Source organism: Micropterus salmoides, unplaced genomic scaffold (genome assembly GCF_014851395.1).
Source record: "Micropterus salmoides isolate LMB-PRFRI ecotype aquatic unplaced genomic scaffold, ASM1485139v1 Ms_hic_scaffold_4, whole genome shotgun sequence".
NCBI lineage: Eukaryota > Metazoa > Chordata > Actinopteri > Centrarchiformes > Centrarchidae > Micropterus > Micropterus salmoides.
The window spans coordinates 35,318,778-35,339,709 of NW_024043372.1; the positions used below are offsets into that span (position 1 = coordinate 35,318,778).

The 20,932-nt window shown below is 40.8% G+C and overlaps 1 protein-coding gene across 2 annotated transcripts in view; it reads left to right on the top strand.

Moving 5' to 3' along the window:
* Positions 1-20,932, top strand: part of ptprga (protein tyrosine phosphatase receptor type Ga) — a 466,997-nt gene that overhangs the window by 321,358 nt on the left and 124,707 nt on the right. For both annotated transcript variants that reach the window (XM_038695933.1, XM_038695935.1), the window contains exon 6: positions 14,196-14,291. In XM_038695933.1, coding sequence (XP_038551861.1) covers positions 14,196-14,291 — 96 coding nt within the window. The remainder of the gene's footprint in view (positions 1-14,195; positions 14,292-20,932) is intronic.

Below are 20,932 nucleotides of genomic sequence, written 5' to 3' on the forward strand. Positions count from 1 at the left end.
GAGGGAGATGAAACGCAGTGAGTGTGTTGCATCAATGGCGTGAAATGCACCATCGTATGACCTTCTTTGATGGACACCCTTTCTCAAGCTGCTAAAGGGGCTGGGGAATTCAAAACCCCACAGTGTGGCTCAGACTGACAGAGAGACTGCATTAAACCTTCTTCTTGATGTCCTCGCACTCTCCTCTCAGCAAGGACGTGCACTCCATGCTGTGCATTCTGTTGTCTGTTTTCACACAAAGCCTTGCTTATGTCGCCTCGGATCTGTCAGTCCCTCGGGGGGGATCATAGGCCACCATGCCCGGTCTTGCAGCACTCCCAGGCGGTCATGGCAGCACTGCCAGCCCCCTGCGTACTTCCTGCTTTACTTTTCCATCCTGAGGCAACAGAGCTGTCCCATGAGACACTTGAAGGTGGATGAAAAGTATGAAGCGAGTTCTCAGAGGTTTCTGGCAGGACACATGTTTTTGAGGCATTGTCTTATGGTGGGACTCAGAGGAGATATTTACATGACATTTCCTGAGGCCTGCCTCAGAAATGTTCACACATCTTTTGTTGTGCTTCTGTGACTGCTAAGCGTGTGACATATTTGTTTCAGAAACATACCTTTGCTGAGGCAGCTAAATTCTCTTTTTGAAAGAAAATTACTTAGTGACTTAGTGAGATTTATTAGCCACCTACTTAAATAAGTACCAAGTACATTAATGTCCTGGAATTGAGTATTTGGCTGGGATTTATAGCCTTACAAATTTTTATGTGGATCAGTGCAAAACAATATATATTTTACTGTATACTTAGAGTTGGCTATAGTGGGAGATTTGGGATGAGAACCTTGTGAGATGAGGAAAGAGCTCTTTAACCATACGTCAAATCGACGGCGTAGGTGATGGCATAGGCTATGGGGCTACGCAGAGGCTACGCCGTCGCCTGCCGTGCACCTCCTCAAAAATGTAACTACAGGTCGAGTCGACGCGGGCCTTAAGCTCTGTGATTGGTCGGCTGGGTAGCCTCGCAATGCCTCCGAGCCGACCGGAAGTACCACGCGCTTTGAAGTAACATTTACTAGTGGCCAAAACGGCGGCTGTAACACAGTGACTCAATATATTTGACCGTCACAACCCGAGCGAAATGACTCGTTTCGCTCTCAGAATGTGATTAATTCGGTCGGTAACATTTGAAAAGGCTACACCAGCCTTTCGCTAAGCCCCAGCTTTTTTCTCCGGGGAGTGCAGAAATAGACAGTGGCAGCGACGACAGTTTGTCGGACTTAGCAACAGTAACTAAGGGGGACGGGGCTTAGCGAAGGGTCAGTTGTAAGTCGCTTTGGATGAAAGCGTCAGCTCAATGGATGAATGTAATTTATGATTGCTTTTTTAAAACCATGTGGGATGGATCAAATGTTTCAGCCTTCAGCTGGTCACAGCTTCTGCAAGGCGGGAGTTTCTTTTGTTTTCTGTTTTACATCAATATAAAGTGAATCTGTCCTTGGCAAGATATACATCATGTTTGGGAACTTGTGAGGGTTGGTCTACTCTTTACTTTTTGACATTTTATAAAGGGGCAAGTGGCCTGTGAACTGAAGGATGGGGGCAGTGCAGGAGACCTTAGGCGGACAGCCTGGGGACATGGCAGAGAGCAGGAAACCTCGGGTCAGCGGCCTAGGGGAAGGGAAGAGGCTAAGAAGCTTACCTCAGGCGTACTGCCTGTGGTCAAGACCGACAGGCGGGGTTGCTCTGGAGGCCAGGCAGGTTTGAAGTAAAAGACAAACACGAGGTGTGGAAACACTACCATAAATGACCACCAGCCACTACCAAAAAACTAAAATTTGCAATGAGGAACACTAGAGGCAGAGTAAGGTATTAAAAGAAAAGTAAAATAAAGATAAATGACAATAAAATTATAGAAATAACTCACAGTGAGTTTTTATCCAGACTTTGGGGATAATTAAAAGGCCACTACCAGGGGATCGGAGGGTTCTGGAAGGTTCATAGGATAAAAGCAAATCTGATAAATATTTAGGATCATTAACTTCGTACCACATGGGCAAACTGAGGATCTGGCGAATACTGGAGTTCTGGGTTGATATACTGCTGGGTGCTGATTGCCGGATGAGAGGCAAGTGTGCAGATTAGATTTACAGAAGGAGCAGCAGAGGATCGCCACACCCAGATGAACACCGTTAAACTGACGCGGGAACCAGACAGACAAGGACTGAAAGGTACAGAACATAAGGACAGGGGAAACAATAGCAAACACAGGGAACAGGAGGGAAGCACCACTGGATGATAACAGTTATTGATTTGGGTCTGTATCTTTGTCTCTGTATGAGGGTTACAATCTCCTGCTCTGCCCACTGCTATATGTGTGTGAGAGGTGTTAATTGTGTGTGTCAATGGGTTGTTGTTGTAACATGTAAGAGTAGTGACTGTTTCTAGTGGTGAGTGTTGTGATGTTAGCTATTTCAATATCATCATCATTAGCTGTGACAAATGACTAATTTGCATTGGCCCTGAACGTAAACAGCAGCAACACGATGGTAATATGGTTTTCATCACAAGTGTGACGTTTGGGGAAACAGTTTCCATCCATTCTGACTGTATTACAGCACCAAGCATCATCAATGTAAACACAGTCTGCCTCCTCTCATCCACCTGGAGTCCTGCACTCTGACAGCTCGGAACATGGTCCGCCGCCAAGTGCTTGATTCGGGATGTTAATGAGCAGGCGTCTCTAAAGATGTGGATACAACAGTCTCTGATTTCCATTGCTTGGCCGACCTGAGTCCTAGACAAAATGGAATGAAGTCAGGCCACTGTGCAGGCCCTGTCCCACTTGTTGTGATGGCACTCTGTGTTTGACCAGTTTCCAATTTCTTCCTCTTAGGAATTCATTTATATGTAAAACACAACAGCCCCAACCACAGCACTGCCAAACACAATCAACAGCGTCGAAAGTCCCACAGGTTTTATGCAAGTGATCAGTGTATTGAAAACTTTGAACTTGGCAACAGGAGAGACAGCCTGTGATGTGATCTGAGTTAACAAAGCAGCACTGTGCTCCCCTCTGGGCTCACTTGTCATTCAAGTTTTATGAGCTTCGGAACAAGCTTTTTAGTATGCAATTTTTACAACCAAAAAAAAAAAAAAGAAAAACATCCCGGCTCTCAGTTGTGTACAGTTTATTAAAAGACAAATGAACGAGCCCTCCCCCCCAGCCAAAATACAAACTTTTTTTTCACAAATCAACCACTTAGACTTCTGAATGAAAATGATAGAATTCTTCTCTTTCATAGCTTAAACATCTAAACGGTTACAGTTTGTCTAATGTACACTCTTTTCTCCAAGTTAGGAAATAGAATACTCACAGTTCGCTCAAGCGCTTGAAGATCTCATCATTACTAAAGCTCACCCAGGAGAGCCAATACTATTGAAGATGTGCACTGTGCAAAATGGCTAAACTTCAGCTACTGGTGGAGAAAAACAGAGACTTTTGTAAATCTTCTGTTTTATGCTTCACGGAGATGTGGCTGAGTGGATCGATACCGGACTCCGCGCTGCAGGTGGCAGGCGTCCAACTCTATAGATCCGATCGAGAAACAGATCTGTCCGGCAAAACAAAATGTGGAGGTTTTTTTTATCAACAGTGGCTGGTGTACCGATGTGACAGTGGCTCAACAGCACTGTTCTTCTGATCTGGAATATTTATTCATAAACTGTAAATCATTCTACTCTCCCCAGAGTTTGTTTCATTCACTCTGGTCAGTGTTTACATTGCCAACGTGCAGGAGGCACAGCGCATGCTGTGTGTGCAGTGGACAAACCCAGACTCCTTAGTTATTGTTCTCTGTGACAGACTTTAACAAAGGAAATCTTAGCCATGAGTTCTCCAAATACAGTTTATTAAGTCCGACCAGAGAGGAGAATATACTGGATCACTGTTACACTACAGTAAGCCGTGCCCCCTGCGCTGCACTGGGACACTCTGACCACGTCATGATCCACCTGATCCCCGCATAGAGGCTGAAATTACAGCTCTGTGAACCTGTGGTGAGGACATCAAAGCTATGGAGGACCTATGGGCATGCTTTGCCTGTACTGACTAGGATGTTTTCCGGACTGCCATCAACAGTCTGGATGAGTTAGCAGAGGCTGTGATGTTGTACATCAGCTTCTGTGCCCCTCCACTCCAATAAAGACTTCAGCCTGGCCCACAACCTGAACAAGTTCTACTGTCGCTTTGAAAGACAATGAGACAGTTCTGACACCGACCCCTGTGACTCCGCTCCACCTCCCCACCTCAGCAGGGGCCTGGGGCCTTCAACAACTGCCCTCCCTATAGGCTCACCTACTGCTCAACGATTCTCTTCTATTCTATCAATATCATACATTTTGTCTGCAGTCCAATCCAATTCCATTTATATAGAGTCAAATAATAATAATACTCATATTACTAACAGAGACCTAACAGTTCCCACAGCGACCACAGTGCTAATATGGGAGATTAAAGATCTCTTTACCTAGTTCTTGTCAGTACACATGTTGCAGCATCTTGGATCAACTGAAGAGTCTTACAGGACTGGTTTGAGAAGCCTGATAATAAGACAGTGTTATCAGACAATTGCAGGTTATCAGGGTTTTTAAGTGTTGCCATATGCCATGCCGCTATAAAGTACGCAGGCAGCAAGACTAAACAGTCACCGGACTTGAGTTGGGGGGTGACATGTTGTGAGAGTGGCCCAACCCAAACATTGTCATGGGGGTTGTTGTCATGTGTTTGTCGTTTTTATTTTTTGTCACCTCCGAGAGCGAGCTTGCTAGCTAGCTAGATAACCAGCTTATGGACTATGGAAAGTTTTTCACAAGGAGTAAACCTCTGCCACCATCAACAGAAAGTGGGTCATCAGCGTCAGCCACTGAACGGACAGGCAGGAGTTGTTTCAGGTGTGTGAATCCATAGCTGGAACACTAGCCAAATATGCATTGCTGACTAGCTAGTTTAAGTTAGCTTCCTAGCAGAGATAAGTGGACGATACTGAAGGTCTGAAACTTGTTTCAGTCCTGATGTGCACGAGCTTGTGTCAATTTCAAATTAACATTTAATGGGATAATAAGAGAGGAGAATAACAGATCTATATCAAAGTACATTAGAAACACTTAATCATCAGTATAATGACATTTCCTCACAAGACTAAAACTTTTCATATCATCGAGGTGTGGTTGCAATTAGACCAGCCCAGATTATGATGGCATGGATTCAATTGTATTAGATTTGTGAACTAAAACTTAATTCTGTAAACTCTACTCCAGCATAATATAACAAAACACCCTCAGTGTAGCTGGTCGTCATAGCAACTATTAAAAATGGCGGGTTTGTTCAGTACACCCCGTCCAGCAGATATGCATCGAGGAACCAGTGAATAGTGAAAATTCTCCCTGACCAATCAGTAGTCTGCAGTGTTTTTAGGATGTTTGAACCCATGCATTTTATATTTAACTTCTAAAATATATTTGAAATCACATCCTCTTCCCAAAAGACAAGAAAGCACGTTTTAAAGACAGTGTGTGTGTGTGTGTGTGTGTGGACTTGGCCAGTTCTCAAAGACATGACTGATGCAGGCTGTGTTCTCTGAGTTCAAGCTTGAGGAGAGTTGTTTGCAGCGGTAGATAATAAAATATTGTAACATCATAGAATGAATGCATGTACATTTATTTTTCAGGTGGGTTGTTAGCTTTAAATCAGCTCATCCTCCCCTCCCTGAGAAACCACTTAGAACATCTATAATAATGATGCATTAAGGTGTCAGCAGTGCAGACTGGCTGATTCATCACTGCAGCCTGCTCATAGCAAGAGTCTGTCTCTTGTGCTTACCTTCCCACATATTAATGTTTCATTGAGTACATTACACTACATCACATCTGTGTTTGATGATGATCACACATGTACACACCAGACTTAGTGCCTCACAAACCCACTAGCAGGACTCAGAATTCGGCCTCTCAGAAAGTACTGATCCGAAGCTCCTCTGATTAAAGTCTCCAAAGCTATTTTCACACTGCAGGCCTTAATGCTGAATTTTGATTTATTGCCCAGATCTGATTTGTTTGATTGACAGTTCACATTATTTTTTAAAACGTGGCCCATCTCAGACTCCTGTGTGAACTGGCCAGGGCCTAAAAATAACCCTCATGCACAAATGAACAACGCAACTTATATATCATATGGAAGTAAATATTGAGGCCACAGAGGTTAGAGCATATTTGCCAACCCTCACGGTTTTTATAGGAGACTCCCGTTTTTCCTCGCCCTCTCCTCCCTGAGTCACAATTCCCCCGATTTCACTGCACAGCGTATATTAGCCCTGCAACTCTCTCTCTACAGTTTCCAAGTCGCATGCACGAAACGCACAAGATTGCTTGCAAATCTGAACCGGAAAAGCTCAGATTCTGTGACTTGGGCTGTTTACACTGCTTGCACAGCTGCACTTTGGCCTGCAGTCTGAACGCAGACTAAATCATTAATTAATTTATACTGTGATGCAATGAACACAGATATATTCCACAACATCCTATTTAGACTGTTTGTAGAAATACAGGACAAGTCATTACATCATTAATTGTAAAAGAATAAAGAATAGGTCAGCTTTGACGTTAAAAGGAGATTCCTTTGTGATGCCTTCCTCTTCTTCACACTGTTGTTCCACATCTCTAAATGAATAGTGACACTAATTGCTTCTAATGAGCTGACCGGGTCACTTTCTTTTCACTTGTATGAATGTTGATCCAGACAAGGCACCCAGTGTTCCTGTTTACACTGGGCAGACAGAGCAGACTGTAGAGGTGGTACCTTTAACCACGGCCTTTACCTAGCCATCAGCCTTCCTCCAGCTCTGATTATAGGTTGCAGCTTAGTGGGTGATGATGTCTTCTGGCCTGAAGATGTAAAAGTAGGAAAGTGTACCCTGCTTGCCCTGGGAGCAACAGGGGGTTCCCTTCTACTCTACAAGGTGTTTTTTGAGCAGAAAATAAATATGATGTTTGGTGTTGAGATGGCTGGCCTCCAGGCTCAACAGCGTCTCTACCTCCCACTCAGGCTTTTGAACTCCAGGAAAGGAGAGGCGCAGTTACAGGCCCCCTAAGGCTGATCGCCAAGAGGTAGGCAGGCTTCCTCGTCCTTCTCTCTCTCTCTGTTCCTCCAAGTGCACCATTTACCTATCTCTTTCTCCATCTCTTTTTTTCACCTCACTCTATTGCTACAAATTACAGTTGTTCTTGCCTCCTGCTATTGATAAGGGATTTTATCAATATCCTGGTAGATCATAGCAATCACAAGAAGGTGAGGCAGAGCGCTCAAATATTTGATAGACGTTATGTTGCCAGTGGGGAATATTGAAATGCACGGAAACTCAGTTCAAAGACATTCCAAAGACAAATGTGAGAACAAAGTAGTGACTCCCACCATTACAATATGATAGAGTTCACTATATCTGACTATGAGTCAATTACAGACCTGAGCCACATAAATGTCTGCCTGTGGCTGGATTAATGAGCAGTGCAGCATAGTGATTACAGACTGTTATCACTACTGAACAGTGCTTTGGAACTGTCACCTTTTTGGTATAGTTTTTTTTGTAAGACATTTAAAAAAAAATTGGGCTTGATAGAAAGCTGTTATATAATTAGGGCCTGAGCCTAAAACATGCGATCATCAATCACGTCTGATTGGATTTTTTTCCCGGCAAAATAATAGCATTTTTGGCAGCCTAAACATGCTCAAAAACTCACCAAACTTTGCACAAAATACAAGGGTGGTGAAAATTTCAACAAAGTTGTACACTGTTATGGAACAGTAAGTTGTTGTAACTTCACTGTGTGTGCTACAATTTCAGACACATCTACAGGCCAATACTCACTCATACTCATAGCGCCACCTACTGGCAGCAGGAAGTAGCCCCTTAAACGATGCAGCCACCACACCCTGTTTTACTTAGATTCACGAAACCTTTGTGGCACATGTATCATCACAGGATGCATAAAAAAGTCAGCCATTTTGATTTCATAGTGCAATTTCAGCCCATTGTTTACCTTTTACATGGTCCCTACTTTAACAAACTCCTCCTACAGAATTAATCAGATTGACTTCAGATTTTGATTTTGCAATCCAAAGGCACTGAAGGTGAAAAGTTGTGGTATCAGTTTTCCTTGGTGGCCTGGCCTAAAATATCGATGAGTCCTGCCCTGAACATCTACATGCAAATATTCACTTAATGTCATAGCACCACCTACAGAAAGAAAGCCATTTCCCACAAAAATCATTTCATTTAAATGGCATTTTTACAGCGAGGTCCACACCTTGTCCTAGTCCACAACATATAATTAGCTGGTGTTGCCTAGCGCCACCTAGGGGACACAGGAAGTGACATTTAACTCCTGCGCAACCGTTCCAAAACGATCAATAAGTCAGAGCTGCATCTCGCAACCTCCAGCTACTGCGCTGCGTGGTCACGTGGAGCGAGGGCCCGCCCAGCGTTGCTTGCAGCTTTAATTTATCTTATAACTTAACTATGTAACAACCCTGCTATCCATATGTATTTGCCCAGCAGTGTCCGCAATCTGGCACACTTAGCTGGTGGAGTCACACATTATGATCGGCTTACCTCATCTGAAGGTTTTTCACCTCCGCCTAAATATTTTAAGACTTTGTTGTCTTTGTCTCTTCATTCACATTAATTTTCTATAAAGCTGGCTAGCTTAGTCTCTGAGGTACCAGGCAACAAAATTGCTGGATAGCTGGGCAGCTCTGTCTCTGGGCAGCTGACCAGCTTAGTCTCTGAGGAACAGAAATGCTATTGATTGACAAATTTGTCTTAGATTGATTCCCACCCTGTTTTACTGTATAATATCTGTTTGTTCCAATCCTTTTTGAACGTATAGTATATTATGCTTACCCTGAGTTACATTCAAACATTCAAACTGAAGATGCCATGTTATGGCTGCACCATTCCATCTGATTTAAATATTGTGAGTGTCTAGGGCCTAATTTAAATTAATTTCACCACAATTCAGCCTGACATATTTGGTATCTTTGCAAACTTTGGTATGTCCACTAGAACATTAGATTATATTTAGACTTTTGTCCCAGACAAAGATTTGTTTTCATTGAAATGTTAAAATTGAAACACAGCAATAAATGGATAAAGACAATGCATAGAGTATTGTATAGGAATATACAATACTCTATTTAGTATAGGAATCCATACTTATATCCCAGCACACTAGTAACATAGTCAGCGACGCAGTTTGTTTAATGCTGCAATGGCAGATGTGACACAACTCTGCTGAAGCAAACTCTCCTCCATTTTAAGGTCCTGTGTTCGCCATCGCCATCCAGATGGCAGTAATATGAAGTTATGATTTGAGGGGGTGATTAGTGTAATTTGCTATTGTGAGTGCTAGGCGTGTGATGGCTCTGTTGTCTGAGAGATGGGTGTGGGAAGGCAGATGACTTTAGAAGCAGTATGTGTGTTGCTGGCAGTTTCTTTTTGTCGGAGATGGTTAACATGGAGTAGAAGCTGGGGGAACACTACAAGGAGGTTGGGGCAACAGACTGTGCTCTGAGTTTACAGATAACATAGAGTCATACCTGTCAACATTGGAATTTAAAAATAAGAGAAATAATTTTAGGAGCATGTGCGAGTGAAATACTCTGTAGAGCAATGAATGCATCATCCATCCTGCCCCCTCTCACTGCTGTTTTTTTTTATTGGCTGGTGCTGCCATTGACTTTCTGTCACTGTTAAAGCTAATGTTCTACATACTGCCACCTGCTTTACCGGAGGGGAATGTAGCAAACATTTAAAATATGCACGGCATTTATTTATTTATTTATTTTCTTAGAAAGGCTGGAAATACGGGAAACGAGATTTACGATAAAATATTTAAATGGGTTAACAGCAGTGGCGTGGGGTGGGGTAAATGGTTGGGGAAGACAAGTGAGATGGGATGTCCTTTTTGGAGGGCAATTATCTAATGTTTTGTGCTATTACAGTGCAGGGTAAGATTTTACACAGAGTTGAATCATACTTTAAAGATGCGCACTATCTGTTATCAATACACACGCTGAATGCATTTACAGAGACGTACGCTCTCTCTCTTTCTTACTCACTCGCTCTATCTCACCCCAAATAGCATACAGAGCCCGCTGCTTATAGTGCAGGTTAAGAATAAAAGAAGCATTCACAAGCTCAATCAGAAGACGATTGAAGACATTTGCATAGTAGCAGTGGTGCATGTATCAGATAGGTCTACATACTTCTTAATGCTTAGCCAAATGTTCATAACACAACATCACTGAAGACTAAGTAAAAACAATTGTTCAGATAGCCTAACCTGGCCCAGTGCCCTGTGACAGGTTCTGTCTGTGTTGTGTGTACACAACTGCAGTAAAAACATTAAGGTTAGTTCAGCAGACTGTTCATTCAGCAGCTAAATCCAGTCAAGCAAAGAAAAACAAACAATGTAACCACGCAAAAATCACACACATAGCTGCAGTTTAGTTAAGTTCAGAGAGAGAAGGAGGTGACATTTCACTCCCCCTATTTGAAAAGGAAGGCCATTCTCCTGTCGTGGGGGTGAAGTAAATTCAAGTTTGGCGGTACCAGCCGGCCACGCTGTACCGATATATTTCTCCTCATTGAATGTCCGAAACCCCTTTTTCCTCTCCATGCGCAGCTCCAGTTTTGGCGCTGAACTTCCATCAGATTCAATCTTAATTTGCGGCTTTAGTTTAGTAAAACTATTTATAACTAAAAACTCCAAATCTCCACCCTCCATAACTGCACCAGCTAAAATTGCTAACAGCTCCCGTTGAAGCCAGACAGTGGCTGGCTTCCCATGGCATCATCCTGACTAATCCCAGTTAGGCAGTGGCATGACAGTGGCCTCATCTGATTGGTTAATCGTTAATTTTTTTTTCACAAAGGGATGCCAACTCTGCGTGGCCTCCCCGCGTAGTCCGACTGCACATCAGTCTACGGTGGTGCAATATAGCGTTTCACCACACATCCAACGCATAGCATTCAAAGGGGCGCTGTTTCACTTATTGTAAGATGGTGAGAAATGGGGAAGAGATGACAACAACAGCAGATTTATCGAAACTAAAAACATTGTGTTTTTAAAAAAAATGATAAATAGAGTCTGATAAAAAACAAGGGAATCCTGGCTTCCCTTGGCTTCTGGGAGAAAACTCTACTGGTTAACAGCGGGATAGAATGGTAAATACGGGAGAATCCCGGGAAAAACGGGAGGGTTGACAGGTGTGCATGCAGTCTGCTGGGATCATTTACAGATAAATGTTATGTGTTGTAACAATAAAATAACTTGTACTGTATGATGCTGATATGCATTGAGTAGGGGGTCTATCCTTTCTCTTATTTTTTACCACTTTACTGGTGAAAAACATGTTCAAAAACATCACAGGATGAATTTATTCATCAGTGTTGCTGATTTAGTATTGTAATAAATTTCTAATGAACAAAATGACACTGAAAAAACCCACATGTCATTCTGCTAGAGGACCCAGCAGTCTGTCTAAGTGCCCCTGAAATGGTAACACATTTTAAACTCTGCTCCATGTCACCCAACTTTATCTAAGATAAGATAAGATATACTTTTATTGTCCCAAAGGGAAATTTGTTTTGGCCACTGTCGGTTCTGCAGCTTTGCAAAATAAACAAAAAAATAACATTAAAATGGGCATCTCTCCACACATAGTCTGATGCACATGCTCTTATATTCATAAGACAGGTACCTACATAAAAATACACATTAATGCCTTATCACAATGGCCGCATCTGATGGCACAACCCATACAGCCTGCATTGCCCACATTAAATGTTGCACAGCCCATATGGCCTACATTGCACAAATAGATATTGCACAACCAAAATAGCCTATGTATTGCACAAATGACATATTGAAGAATATGTTGCTCCAGTTGAGCAGTCCCTGCTATAAATTCACCAAACAGACTCTATATCCAGCTGCTTGATAACTGTTTACTTCGCAAGGAGATCAAAAGCAATGCACAAGACTCTTTATGTGGGGATTAGAAAACTGGAGAAAATGCTACACAAGTGATTTTGGCAGAGTAGATCTTGGCTGAAAAAAACTCTCAGAATTGCTTTTGGCACGCAGGAATGTGTTCCCTGACACTAGAAATTATGTAAACACATGTGCATATGAACACAGTTTCTATGTACACACACAGGGGCAATAATGTGTTCCCGCTACAAACACACACAGTGCACACATTTGCTGTGTGACATTATTCGTCATGCCTTTATATCACCATGACAACGAATAGCGCCTGACCAATTTTCTCCCTCTCTGTGTCCTTGTTCTCATGAAAAGTCCATTTCACAGTATTATTGACTTCAGGCTACCACCTGGTTATCTCTTCAAGGCGAACAGCTGACTGACAATTTACTTTTTGTTTATCACTTTTACTGCAGACATCGGGGTGTTTATCACATCTCTAAATATGGAAGTAGTCCAATTAGTTTGTCCAGTTAATTGATTATTAGGAAATTAGGATTAATAAAAACAAAAATCCATCTCAAGACAAACACCAACAATCAATTGTTGTTACTAGCAAGTATTGTGTGTCTGATATATTGTATGCCTCTGTCATCAATCAATTAACCTTTATTTGTCCCCGTAGGGGAATTTGGATAGCTTGCAGCACAATCACATAAGCATTTCATTGGCACAGAGATAACCAACAGACATCCTGATACATATACTGATACACATACCCCACATCTTGCTACAGATTAGGCAGGCCAGACTAGCTTTATATGCCTTATCTGTTTAAAAACTTAATCCTTGTGCCATTAAAACACACCAATTAGCCACACATGTTGCCCTTGGTGACATGTTTATCACCAAGTTGTATTTTAAGCTGTAAACAAGTCATAATGGAACCCCGGAACAGCATCAGCATTAGGCTTACTTGAATGCTGGCCATCAGTGACTTCTAATATTGGAGATTGCAGAATGTTTATTAATTTTAGGGGAAAAACACTTTAACCACACCAAATCTCGGACACAAAGTGCACATTGATTTCATGTTTGCAAACTACAAGCTTGTAATGTTGTCTAGCTTTTATTAGGGTAATACTAGCCTCAATTTACTGTTTTTTGTGAAGCTGCAAATGTTGAACAAAGTTAGAAGTTGTTGCATGTTTTTTTTTTAAGATGCGTGTTGCTATCCTGTCTATGCTGACCACAGCATTGTCTTAATGACCAAATGTGATAATCTGAGGTTCCATCTTTAGTCTTTCTTCTGTGTGCACTGTCAAATGTAAATGTCCCTCCTACTTGTGCACTTGTGGATCACGGTACTTTGACGAGAAGTCATCGTTCATCCATCTAGCCTGCTATTTACCACTCATTCACCAGCTGCATATAAACCATAAATTCTAGTTTTTCGTCATACATTTTTGCAATTACACAAACACTGAATAAACAGTACATTCTAGGATTTCCAGCTGAGTCATTACAACACTATTTGAAACCAAGGGCTGTTGATTCCAGATGTTGTCAGCTTGTTTAGCTCACATTACTTTCAGAAAATCACAGAAAAACTATAATGGGTTTTTCTTTCTGTTGGGAATTTTCATTAGTTTCACCTTATTAAAACAGAGCAGTACTTCATTTGAAGATTCCAAGCAACCCATAACAACAGACCCCACTAAACTCATTACTCCCAGTTTCATAATATTCTGCAGGTTTGTAACTTTCTTTAATATATGATTTTCTATTAATGCCAGAGGATGTGATAAAGGCATGAATAATAGCTTCCGCATTTTTAACATAGACAAATTGTCCAATCTAAGAGACCCTGGGCTGATGGAAACCTGAATAAACAACTATATGCAAATATATTTATTGAAGCTGAAATTACACACCAAGAACCCAGGGTTGCATGGGATAGGGAGCTTAGTCTATGTGAAATAGAAATTTTCACATAATCAGGAGCAATTAGAATCTATGTTTTGCTTGTATTTAATTGCTGGGAATTTTGAGATATTTGAGTCTACTTTAGCTCAATCTGTTGTAGTGTATGTATTGACTTTGATGTGGAAGTTTGATCTTCTATGTATTCCGCACCTTAACTTGTTGTGTCTGTCTCTCACAGATGCAGATCTACATGTACAACTCAGATGACTTCGACAGCCTCAGTGCAGCGCTCAGGGAGAAGAGGATCATCGCAGCCATGGCTGTGTTTATTCAGGTAGGAACCTTTTTTTACCCTCAAGCCTGCATGTGAAATCATAAAAGGTCAGAAGGAAGTCAGCCATTTTGAATTGAAAGAAACATTTTAGGGCATGTTTTGCCATTTACAGGACCTGTAAAGAACTCCAAGAGAATTATTCCGATCGATTTTCCCAGTGCAATCAAAAGGTCTTCATGATGAAACTTAGTTTTCATTGAACCCTGTTGAGCCGCGCCACCTACTGCAAACAGAAAGCAAGCCCGGTGTGATATCTTCTTGAAATTGTAAAATTTCCACAGTGTGGCCCACACTCGACATACTGGAACATGACGCATTATTAGCGGGTGTTCTCTAGCACCACTTAGGGGACACCGGAAAACCAATTGAGTATTTTCTCCCTCAGCAAGTAATTTCTGAATTCTGAGGAACATCTGTTTATAATATTTATTAATGGATTCTACAAAATCTTGAACTTACACCGCTAAGTTTGGTAGGATAATCAAAAAGGTCCTAAAGTCAGAATTAGGATGAAGATTACGTTTAAGGTCGGAGTTCAGTGTGTGTGGTTGTATCCTCCCCTCAGAATGTGTAGTATATGTCTTTTTCCTTTCCACAGTTTGCTTTTTGCTGTTGTTTTTTCCAGAAGCTAAACACCCTAATTTTCTGTGTCATGGCATGTGAGCATGAACTGTAAAACCTGCAGCTCAAGATCTAACCAATAAGTACTATCTGGGCTGTTGGGTGGATCTGGAACTGACCTGGGATCACTGTCAACTCTATCACTCTCAATTGGCAGGAATAAAAAGTTAATTTGAGGTCATTGGTTATCTAAGTGGGCTTTTACTTGGACCATTAACCCCCAGTTAATATTTCACATCAGACTCTCTCGGTCTGTCTCTAGTCTGTCTTTCACTCTCTTGCTCTCTGGCTCTGTATATGACTTGTGATGACAAACAAACACCTGCAAGCATTGACGTGTTTATCAGCTGAATCAGAAATCCACTTCTTTCTTACTTTCCTCTATCTGTAACTGTATAATACAGATAGTGTCTGCTTAAATTCAGCTATAAAATGTTACAATAAATGTAGTATAAGCCCATCCCTTTTACATTTGTCAGCATAAATATAGATATTTTTGTAAACTGAAATTTCTCTGTCAGCCATTTGTCATGTCCCTCTCATCACACAATGCATCAAATTAAACCTTTGTAACTTTAGTGATCTACAATTCCATGTTTTTGGATTTGTTTTACTGAATAAATCCTACTCCTGGTACACATAGTCATCAATCCCCCACAGTAGGGTGATGAACAGAATGAGCAACATGTAAATATATAGCATATATCTGAGGAAAGGTCATGTGATCATTAAAATAAACATGGTTTATCTCACTGGGAATATGCTCACTAAAGATCAGAGGTGTGGACTCGTGTCACATGACTTGGACTCGAGTCAGACTTGAGTCACAAAAATTATGACTTTAGACTCAATTTGACAAAATCAAAGAGGACTTGCAACTCGACTTTGACTTTGACACCAATGACTCGTGACTTCACTTGGACTTGAGCCTTTTGACTCGAGCTGACTTGACACTGCTAAACCACCACTGAGTTGCTTCCAATTCAGCACAGTGCACACCACTCAAGCAGACGTTACCCTCAGCAGTTGTGCAGCGAAAAAGAGTCCATTACATGTAATTTGCCGTCGGTCGGACTTATGAATTTTCCAGGAATTTCAGAAGATATCTCATTACTGTTGTAAATCAGTTAAGTATTTGCTCTTCACTGTGACCGGGTGCTGAAAGGCAAAGTTTCTGTGTGCTTTGTCTTGGCTGTCCCTTCCCTGCATGACCACTGCCCTATTTATTACACACAATCACTCAGACTGAAGAATCGACTGTCACTAGTCTCGCTCTCTCACAAAAGTATCCCTTTATGTTGATTTTGAATTTGAACAATTTCTCTATCCGGGACAACGAGGACAATGCAAGAGCATTATGTCCATGTATGTAACTTTAGAAATCTTTGAAGGAGACTCAGAAGAAAGACATATAAAAACATGTTCAGAAGAATTGACAACTGGGTTAAAAACCATTGTGTGGGTATAATTACAGTCTACCAAGGAACCCGTATATTGGAACAAGAAGAAATGCCACATCATTTCATTAAAGCGTGTCTGTAGAAATAAATAACTCTTGAGTAGTGGTTTAAAACCCCTACATCTCAAGGTTGCATAATACAAAAAGTATATTGTAAAACTTCAATTAATAGCCGCCCACCCCGTTTACTGGCCTGGTGAGGGAACACATTCTGACAAATAAACGCCTGCCTCAATTTAATGCCTGGTCTAGTTTTTTGAATGTATAAAACTTCTTAAACCCCGCCTGCTTTAAATCATTAATACAAATATTAATGTTTAAACATATGATCAATGTCAGTATGAACATGCTACACATCGTTAGATCGGTAAGATTCTCCACAATTAAATTGTTCAGTTAATTTAAGGGAAACAACAACCCCCAAAGTCTTGCCTGGTACAAGAGAGGAAAGGAAAAAAAGTGCTGACTGCCGTTACCTTTGAAGCGCTCGTTAAGTCTGAATGTGTCCGTTCCTTGATTATTTATCTTCCTTTAGTCTGTAAGGGTCCACCGATCAAAAGAATCAAAGCTTTTCATAAAAATTAATCCACGTTGTGAATCCTGTGATGTGAAGTCCATCGCTCTCTGTCTTCTTCTCATCCTGCACCATGTTGTTGTCGTGATGTTACTTCAAAATTAAAGCGCATAAGCTGTCTGTCGGAGCTAGATCAAATGAATGATGTGTATTTGATATTATTTGATCATTTTTATACAAGTATTATTCTGTTTGAAATAAATAAACTGTTTCATAGTAGTTTCAGTTTTGTGCAAAAGGGCATATGAACGCTTGTTCCAAATATAGGCAGGGTCAATTCAGTGATTTTAACAAATAAAAGCCCGGGCTATTATTCAAAGTTTTATGGTATGCACTAACAGCAACAACCATGTCTGTTTAAAGTCAATCTGCTTACACTTTTCATCTTTCAAACCATGAAAACCAACAATTTTAAGCAATTCTTCAAATAATTAGACAAAAATATTACTGCTGCTGCTTACCCCCACCCATTATGAGCAATCCCAGCATCTGAGAAGCAAATTAAGAAAACAGGCACAGCAAAAACATGTCAAAAAGGCAGCATTAACAGTAGGCTCAATGATCATAATAGCAAGCACAGTGCTAAGGGGCAACCAATAACAAAACTTACATAACATCTTTTAGTTTGGTATATCTAATGTCAAAGTCATAGACAGAGTTATTAGTCTTGATAAGATTTGGACATCTAAGAGTGTAAAAACATCAGAGGGTTGTGATCTGTGTAAACCACTAGAGACAATCATACTGTTCCTACGTATACCTCAAACTGTTGCAAGGCCAAAGATTTTTTCTCTATAACAGAGTAATTAAAGTCGTGATGGTTAAACTTTTTCAAAAAGAAGCTGGCCTCACCACCCCCTGGTCATCCCCCTGGAGCAAGCCGGCACCTGCTCCCACTTAGCTGGCCCACAGCTGTTAGAACAGGACAAGAGCAGAACATTACAGAGACTTTACATTATCAAAGGCTTACTGATATTCAGATGACCCAACTAATTTTGCGTTTGCCTTCAGCAGTTCAGTCAGAGGAAACACATCTCTCCTATAGTATCCCACTAAACGCATACTTATGTTCCTTTTTTGTTGTAGACTGCAGATATTACTACTTAGAAATCTGGTTAATCATGTTAAGTTCTTATCTTTCTTATATAATCCATTGTGTGATTTAAAGATAGTGGTAAAATAAAGCTAAAACTAAATGGGGACAGGAGCTGGGATTGGAGTGAAATAATATGTGGTAGGAGGTGGCCATATACACAGTGCAAATTACCACATCATCACAACTCAGACTCGTAGAACTTAAAGGAGACCTATTATACTTTTCCACATTTTATGACTTATCTACAATGTTACAATGTTTGATGTTCATGTTAAACATGGTCAAAGCTTCAAATAATGAGGTTTAAGTATTTAAAAGATCCCTGTGTGAGCAAAATCCTCAGATTTCCTCCTGTTCTGAACGATCTGTTTTGAACTGCTTTTTCTACCAACGGCTCAGTTCTACGACATAAAGAGCTAGATGGAACGGTATTCCATATATGGTCATTTGCTCCACACAGCAACGGCCCAGCAACGCTTAGTCTGTCTGTACTTCTCAGCGACAACAGCAGCCTGGTAACATGCTTCAGGTCTTGGTTAATCAGAAGACAGTGGGCTTTGAGGGGGGGCTTAAAGAGACAGGAGCATCTAGAGCTTGTTTCAGACAGAGGCTGAAATAAAGGCCTACATGAAGAGTCAGTGTAAGACAGAAAATAATTCTTTTGAACTCTGAATCATGCAAAGCTGCCATACAGGAGTCACAGAACTACAATATAGGACTGCAAAAGCAGTATAATAGGGCTCCTTTAAGGTATTGCAAAGGACTCTTCTTTCCAAATCAGTTAATGGGTTTCAGGAATATCCAGATGTTGAAGAGAAATTCACTAGATGACTTTGTGTAGCAGGGCGCAGAATGATGTCACACTCATTCGGGTGCAACACATGTCATTTTTTAATATTACGTGATCCACATTTACTTGCTAAGAGCTATATTCTAACTTTGCACAGGTTTGTGCAGTGGTGTTCATGAGAGAGAGAGAGCGAGCGAGAGGAGGTGCTGCATGAATATATGCTCCTCAATCAAATACGCTTTTAAATGCGCCTAGTAAAAATTGAAAATCAACCCAAACAAAGCAGTCTCTCCTGTTTTTTTAACTAATATCATATTCATAACAGCAGCAAGGACTGTGTTCAGTATTCAGTATTTTTACAAAACATTACATTAACGCCACTCTCTCCCAACGAGTCCAAGCATCAGTGACAGCAGCTTCTTTCTTCAGTTTCCTTCTGTAAGTTTCACGTTGCTCTGCTGCTTCAGCAGACGCTTCAATAAATCAGATGTAGAAATGTTCGCGGTTGAAAGCTTACACTAGACGACAATGTTCTTTGCATCTTAGACAGTGAAACATAAATGACAGTAGCTACTTACAGCTGTGGAAAGAACACCTCTCTTCCTCGTTCTCCATTCATCCTTTAGTTTTGGCTAAAAGCGGACATGAACAACAAAGTTCTGTGCCGCTGACCTGCCGCACAGTCGCACATTCACGTCAAGGATGGAGCGTTCAGTAATGCAGTAACGCAGTGTTATTTGGATCAGTAACTGTAATAATATTACTGTTTTAGAAAAGTAATCCGTTACACTACTAGTTACTGGGAAAAGTGATAATATTACAGTAATGCATTACTACTGCCCACCACTGGTACTTAGTAAACATCACCAGCTTGGGTTCATCAGGAAAGATGATGGCACTGAAGCGAGACTCATGGTCACAAAATGCAAAAGTATCACTTTAGGTTGACAACACAGCGTTTCTGTTTTCCTCTTGTACACAGAAAGTCTCATTAACTGACTTGCTTGCATTACATTTCCTTGAGACTTCCCCTGCACATACTCACACAATACTCAAACTCCCTGCAATCTAAGTTTTTCAATGTCCGGAACCACATACTTATTGGTTTGTGATTAATAAAACTATATCCTCAGTACTTAACTTGCAACATTGTCCACTGATTGCAATTTTTGGAACCCCTAGTGAAATATTTGTTCTTGTGTTATCGCACTTTGGCTGTGTTAGCAAAGTTATCAACGTGCTAGTTTTTGATCATAATGAATGGAATCATAACAAATGGACATGTTCATACTTTTCTCAAATTTGTACAGGACCTATATGCATTTTATCCAGCGTTTGCACCAAAATCCAAGAAGTGGCCTAAACTGATGATGACATCGGTCAAGTATCACTTATATGCGTTATTTAGTAACACCAGGATGGAAGAAACATTCATTCTGTAACTTGGACAAGCTGTTGTCTCATTTGTCTTAACTTGTATGGAGGTATCCCTGTTTGTTTGGCGACATTACGTCTGGCACTGATTGCATAAAGCATGACATAGATGTCTAAGAGGTACAGCCGTTTAAACAGCAGTGTGAAATAGCACAACATGCATGAAAGTGAGAAGGAAGTGAAATGAAATCATTCTATACAATGATTATAGATCTTTTCCATTTTATTTTAGGACACTTCCAAATTTTCCCTTGCCATACCACCTGTTACAAACAAAGTCGTTTACATAATCGATCAAGTTTTAGGCAGCTCTGCATCCACCCATTTATCTTTTAACACTGCCATGGTGCCACACAGTATGTCCAAAGACGAGCATTTTAATAATAGCACACCACACATTTCAGCAATGGAGCAATTTAAATACAACAAAATGAATGGCCTTATCTAGAATAAAACAAGCTGTAATAAATAGAAGAAGATTGCACAATTAACAATCTTTCAAATAAATCACAATTAGGTTGCAAGCTTCATTTAAGCCATAAGTCTACCTAAACTCTCTTCATGTTGTGTATATGGAAGATCAGTTTGTCAACATTTTCTGGTAAAAGAGAACTTCTGGTCTCGTTAAGGAACTAACCAGCTTTTGAGAAAATATGCTCCAATGAGG